Source organism: Nicotiana tomentosiformis, chromosome 2 (genome assembly GCF_000390325.3).
Source record: "Nicotiana tomentosiformis chromosome 2, ASM39032v3, whole genome shotgun sequence".
Taxonomy (NCBI): Eukaryota; Viridiplantae; Streptophyta; class Magnoliopsida; order Solanales; family Solanaceae; genus Nicotiana; species Nicotiana tomentosiformis.
In genome coordinates, this window is record NC_090813.1 from 77,260,369 (window position 1) to 77,267,672 (window position 7,304).

Genomic DNA, 7,304 nt, shown 5'->3' on the forward strand with positions numbered 1-7,304 from the left:
AAACAAAATGAGATTTTATCACGAAAATGGTTATGGAACTTAGTGAAAATCATATATTTATGTTCATAAGGGTATGGATAACGACTTTCTTCGAAAATTTCCGGAATCCGGGCACGTGGGCCCTGGGGTGAATTTTAGGAATCTTGCATTTAGAGTTGGGTAATCACTTTAATAGTTGGGATATGAACTTTTGAGCATAAATTGATTAATTTATATAATATTTGACTAGTTTCGAGTCGTTTGGAGCCAAATTTGAGGTTTGAGCACAACCTTAGACCAGAAAGTAGGCATTGAGACGAGGTAAGTCTCTTTTCTAATCTTGTAAGAGGGAATTAACCCCATAGGTGAACTTAATCAATATATACTTCTATTTTTGGGGGCTACGTACGCACGATGTGACGAGAGTCCGTGCGTAGCTACTATTCATGCTTATGTCCGGATAGATTTAGGCTTACACCATGCTTTGTTGATACCGTTGCTTGTTTATGCACTACTACAAAAAAGACTTTTAGCGGCAATAAGGCAATTGTTGCTAATAAATTCTTTAAGCTGAAAAATTAGCGGCACATGAACATTAGCCAGTAAAAGATATCCTTTTACCGGCAATAAAGATATAATTACCACTAAAAATTACTAATTGAACTTAATTTTTTATTATTTTAACTTTTTCCTCCCCACAAAAAGAAAAACATCCTTCCCTCCAAATATTTTGGACGAGATTTATCGTTCCCTCCAATTAGAAACGTGTAGGAACTAGGAAAACATATTTCCCTTTAATAGAAAGGGATACCGTCAATTGAATAGGAAAACCTAAATTGCTGCTGCGTCAATTCCAGTTACCTCGTCGTCGATTCTTTTCCAGGTAAGTTCTCTCGTTCCTGTAACCTTCTCTTCTTCCCCTGTTAATTTCTCTTCTTCCCCTGTTAAATTGGTTGCTTGCAATCGTTTTGCAATAGATTTTTGATTGATGCTGCTCGATTTTTTATATGGATTGATCGATTTACAGTGGATTGATGCTGCTCGATTGTTTATTTGGATTGATGTACAATGGATTGATGCTTGATGCTGCTCGATTGATTATATGGATTGTTTTACAGTGGATTGATGCTGCTCGATTGTTTATATAGATTTATTTACAATTGATTGATAATGCTTGATTGTTTAAATTGGCGTTGCCTTTTCCAACAAACTCTCGTTTGATCACTTTGATAGTGTTTGAAGACATTGATTCATCCCAACTCTGAAACGGCAACCTTATTGTCTATTGCATAGTACAATGATGCGGTTTTAAATATTGTAATAAGCAAACAGAGTGTTTACTGAAAGAAAACAAACATCTGTGACAGAGTATTATAAGTGTAAAGCACAAGACGACACGTTTGGACATGATCTGCTTCCTATCTGCTTCCTTTTCTAGTTGCATTTTAGGCTACTCTTCAGTCTTCAGGAAGCAATTGTAGAAAGCAAAATATTTAAGAGGCTTTGGTCTTTTATATTACAGTTAGGTGCGTAATGGTATTTTGTATCCGAAAGGCTGACTATAAATTAATCCAAACTGGAACTTTGTCACTGTCGACTAAGCAACTTGTCTTGTAGTATTTTTGTTTCTTTTCTGTCATCATGGTAAGGAATGACGACTTATTCGAATTCATATAATGACAACCTTTAACATAAAATATCTTACAAGCAGTAAACTTATGGGTCTCGAGGTATGGGAACATTTCTCAATTTAGAAAGCTCTTCTAAAGTATAATGGAGCAGCAAATTTAATGGCATATTATTTCTGATCGTTGTTTTAGTCTCAGCTAAAATATCCTAGTTTTAGGCGCCACGTTTTGGTTCAAAGTCTCATTCTGTTTGACTATTTGAAGGTAATGATATGCATTTTGTTAGCTCGGAGCTCGATGTGCGAGTGGATCTTTTAGTAATAATATGACCTTAAATACTATGAATGAACTACAACAATTTGGATACTTATCTATGACCGCATGCTCATTCCATTGGCATCTAAAATCAAAGGAAGACAAGTAAGGCTTAGACCTATAGAAAGAATAGGAATTGGCATATTCATCTCTTGCATATCCATGTTAGTCTCTGGTATCGTGGAACATGTTCAAACAAGAAGAGCAATAAGCCAAGGGCTGTTGAACAACCCAACGGGTTGGTAGCAATGTCCGCAATGTGGCTCATTATACAACATAGTTTAAATGGTATAGCTGAGGCATTCAGTGCAATTGGCCAAACAGAGTTCTATTACTCTGAGCTGCCTAAGAATATGTCAAGTCTTGCATCTGCTCTGTTTGGATTAGGAGCGGCTGCAGCAAATCTGTTGGCAAGCGTGATCTTTAGCTTTGTGGATAAACTTACTAAAGGAGAAGGGAAAGAAATTTGGATTTCAAGCAATATCAACAAGGGTCATTATGAGAATTACTACTGGCTTCTTGCTATTATGACAGCTTTAAATCTGGTGTATTTTATGGTTTGTAGCTGGGCATACGGACCAACAGTTGACGTTGATATCACCAAGAGAATGTTAGAGGGCAGTGATGATGAGATGCCAAAGGAGAATGTGTCTACGCGTTAGGCTACTTACTGGAGTATTATTTATTGTATACATAGTATTTAGACAGAATCATATATTACCAAATGCGTTTATATTACTATAGTTAGTCTGTTATAATGTTGTAACTTTGACTAAGTAACAAAAAAATAAAATAAAATCTAGAAAGGGTAAGGATTTGATCACCAACTGAAGTATGAAAGGTTGATACATATAATGGTTGAGTTGATTTCATTTTGTTTTCTCAACTATACTTGGGTAGCATATGGTTTAAATCTCAATTCTCGTGTAACTCATTACCATATCACCTTTTAAATAATACTATTAATTTGTAGCATATGAATGAACTACAACTTAGTAATAATTTGTGAAAGTATAGCTTTTTCTGTTTTTGCTAAGTCGTTTGTGATATCTGGCTGCTGTTAGATTGATAGTCGATTGATTGAATTGTTTCCTCCTCTGTTCTGGTATCGTTTTGTGAATTGGTTCCTCTGTATGTTTTCTAAGGCTACTTTTCATCATCTAAAAGCTCAATAGCCAATAGGACTCTCAACCACAATAATTCATTCGTTTGTTAAGAAACAACTTAGGTTGTTAGCAATATATAGAATCCTTCGACATTCAGTACCCATTAGTTTCTTGGTAGTTATAGTCAGAATGTCCAGCCTTAAAAATTTGTATAATTTATAAGTTTAATAATTCCATTGTTAAAATTTTTATGAACCAATATAGTAAAAATTGGCAAGTTGTCTTTGGCTAGATTTCTTCCTCATTTACATGTTTATACTATGATGACTATGATCTGTTTATAAATTGCAAAATATTCCATATCGATTGAGCCCCCTATGTAGTAGCCCCATATCACTGCAATCATCGTCTTATTATTAAAAAAGTTCACACCCTTTTAGGCTTTGCATAATCTATTGAATTTTTCAAGTTTATTTACTCTGTCACATTCTTATCATGTTTGGTTTAAGTAGTCTTTAACTTAAACTTTAGATGGATGATTTTATCGCAATTATATTGGCTTTTTAATTTATAATTGTATACTTTTAATATATAAACTAACTTATATTCCATTTAGCTTTAGAACTAGTTAAACTGACGCTCAATAAACAAAAGAGCTAAAACTAAATTGGTAAAAATGGAGTATATATCTGGATATTCAACAAATATGAGTAGTAAGTTTTGAAAATTTTAAAATATATGATATATGGTTCTTCTATAAAATATAACTTTAATAATTCTATTCTTAAAAGATTTATGAACCAATTGTTAAAATAGTTTAACTGTTTAATAGTTTAATGGTTAAAATGATAGTTTTAGTAGATTTGTGTTTGATAGTTTCAATTGTTAAAATGATATCTTTGAGCTATGGAATTACCTACTAATAGGATGGTTATTTTATTTTGAACTATCTTTTTGATTAATTTCTCCTTTTTACTAACAAATATGTAGCTCTTGCAGTAATTACATAAAAGAAAGGAATATCTTGAATGTCATGGACAATCCTAGAAATAAAAGATGTATTGTGATAGAGTTAGTAAAGAATATTTGGATGGAGTAGAGGATTTTTTAAATCATGCCTTTTCTGGAAAACGACCTGGAGAAAAAATTGCATGTCCTTGTACGGAGTGTGTGTCTATCCATCAAGTAAATCGGGCTACAATATATGATCATCTTGTGATTAATGGTATTATACCGTCATATGATACTTGGTTTTGTCATGGGGAGTCTCTAACGGGATCAAACAATGCTGGAGAAAATAACCGCAACCAGTCAACTCTAGGGGCGATGATATGCGAGGAATGATACATGATGCATTTGGAGGTGTTACACAGTTCATGGATACTGACATTAGTGAAAGTGGTGGCAAGTAGCAAAACATACAAGAGAATACTGCTCATCCATCTGGAAATCAATCTCATCCAGAGGTGGATAAATTTGAACGGCTCATGAAGGAGGCAAATGAAGAACTATATCCTGGATGTAAGAAGTTTAGCAAACTGTCCTTTTTGCTGCATATGTATCATATAAAATGCATGTTCAAATGGTCAAATGAATCTTTTAATTCTTTGCTTGTACTATTGAAAGATGCGCTTCCTGAAGGAGAAAAATTGCCTCCTTCTTTCTATGAGACCAAAAAGATAGTTGAAGGCTTGGGCTTAAAGTATGAAAAAATTCATGCTTGTCCTAACGATTGCATGCTTTTTAGGAAAGAGTTTGCTAATAAGAATGTTAATAAATGCAAAGTTTGTGGGGCTTCTAGATGGAAAAATAATGCTAGAAAAATTCCAGCCAAGGTTCTAAGATATTTTCCTTTAAAACCAAGGGTACAGAGATTGTTTATGTCTTCAGAAGCTTCTAAAGCAATGCAATGACATCATGAAGAGCGCAACAAAGATGGAGTTCTACGGCATCCTGCAGATTCTGAAGCTTGGAAAAATTTTGATAGTAAATATAACGAATTTGCTGGAGATCCTCGCAATGTGCGCCTAGGATTAACTTCTGATGGGTTTAATCCATTTGGCACAATGCGAACTGTACACAGTACATGGCCAGTGATTTTAATGCCATATAATCTTCCACCATGGATGTGCATGAAACAAGAGTTCTTCATTTTGTCCTTACTTATTCCTGGACCAAAAGCTCCTGGCAATAATATTGATGTCTTTTTGCAACCTTTAATAAAAGAGTTAAATGAATTATGGGATGATGGGACAGAAACATATGATGCCTCTGCTAAGGAGATATTTCAAATTCGAGCAGCTCTCATGTGGACTATAAATGATTTTCCAGCATATGGTACTCTCTCTGGATGGTGCACTTATGGTCGGTTTGCATGCCCTTCTTGTAACATAAACACTCAATTTAGAAGGCTCACACACGGCAGAAAGTTTTGTTACATGGGGTATCGACGCTTCTTGAAGTCAGGACACAAATATCGGAATGATGCAAAATCGTTTGATGGTACTAAAGAAACAAGACTTGCACCTTGTCCAGTATCTGGGTCAATAGTGTTGAATCAAGTTAAAGATATAAAATTTACTCTCGGCCAGTCGAGTAAAGCGGTAAGTGGAGTGATGAAAAACACATGGAGAAAGAGGAGTATTTTTTTCGATCTTCCTTATTGGAAGTCTAACTTGGTGCGCCATAATCTTAATGTGATGCACATAGAAAAGAATGTGTGTGATAACTTAATTTATACATTATTGGATCTTGGTAAAAAGTCTAAAGATAACTTAGAAGCTCGATTGGACTTGAAGGAGATGAAAATAAGACCTAGTTTATGGCCTCAATATCGAGCTAGTGGGAAAGCATATCTTCCTCCTACTTTTTTCACAATGTCTCAAAAAGAAAAAGAGTTGTTTTATGAAGTACTACAAAATGCCAAGTTTCCAGATGGCTATGCGTCTAATATCTCACGCTGCATTCGCAAACGAAAGATATATGGGTTAAAAACTCATGATTGTCATGTTATAATGCAAGAACTTCTTCCCCTTGCCTTGCGGAGATCAGTAGATAAAAGAGTTAGTTCCATTTTAATTGAACTATGCACATTCTTTCGTGTTCTATGTAGCAAAGAACTAAAAGTAGAAGAGTTAAAGTTACTTGAAGAAAAAATTTCAGAAACTTTGTCTACTATGGAGAAACTTTTCCTCCCAGGATTCTTTACTGTTATGATACATTTGATAATTCACTTGGCAACTGAGGCTAAACATGCGGGGCCGGTACATTGTCGCTGGATGTACCCAATTGAGAGATATGAAGAATAACACTGAAACTTAATTATATATATTTAGTTGTTAAATATTATAATATCAAACTAATACCATTATTTTATTCCATAGGTATTTGGGTACTTTAAAATCATATGTTCGTAATCGTGCATGTCCAGAAGGTTCGATAGCATAAGCATACATAGCAAATGAGTGTATGGCATTTTGCTCACGATATTTGGAAGGTGGAGATTCAAGGTCTTATTGTTCAAGAAAATGATTGAACATGAGATTAGTAAAGAAAAATGTCTTTTTCCAACTGTTGGGGAGTCGTACGGTGGAGTAGATGTATTTGAGTTGGATGAGAAAACAAGGTTGCAAGCACATCGACATGTGCTTTTCAATTGCGAGTCAGAAGTGGTTGAGAATTATAAAAAGTAAGTGTTATATCTATTATTTAATATATGTATATTACTTAATTGATAACAAAATTAATATATGCGAGTTACATGAATAGGAAACATATTGCTGAAATCAAGAGATCACATCGTAAGCGTCGTTTGACTCAACATCAACTTGATCGTGTGTATTTCGATACATTTCATGAGTGGTTCAAGGAGCAAGTAAGTAGTAGGACTAAGTCAATGGGTTACGTTAAATTATTGTCCTTGTACAAATATCCATATTTATAGTTGTATCTTTTATTTAGTTAGATAAAGGAGCTTGAAGCCACATCTAACATCTTAAAGAATGTTAAAGTACTTGCACAAGGGCCGAGTTACATTGCGAAAAGATTTCATGCGTTCGATGTAAATAACGGGTATCAATTTCGAACGAAGCAAAGTGAAGAATTTAAGGTGACACAAAATAGTAGTATTATGGTCGTTTCAAAGACTGAAAGTTATGCAAGTACAAGTGACAATACTCCAAAGTCTGCAAATATCACATATTATGGCAGATTGAATGATATTGTGGAGTTAAACTACTATGAAGAATTTAAGGTTGTCTTATTTAAGTGTGATTGG

General features: G+C 34.3%; 1 protein-coding gene across 1 annotated transcript; it reads left to right on the forward strand.

Annotated features, from left to right (window-relative positions):
* Window positions 1-723: 723 nt before the first annotated feature.
* Window positions 724-6,336, forward strand: LOC108945861 (uncharacterized). The gene is made up of 2 exons (XM_070193613.1): window positions 724-862; window positions 4,028-6,336. The coding sequence occupies exon 2, from the start codon at window positions 5,095-5,097 to the stop codon at window positions 6,334-6,336; it is 1,242 nt and encodes a 413-aa protein (XP_070049714.1). The 5' UTR covers window positions 724-862; window positions 4,028-5,094.
* The last annotated feature ends 968 nt before the right edge of the window (window positions 6,337-7,304 follow it).

What these genes read in the sequence shown, in the direction of transcription:
- LOC108945861 (XM_070193613.1), top strand. Translation starts at nt 5,095, where the DNA reads ATGCGAACTGTACACAGTACATGGCCAGTGATTTTAATGCCATATAAT.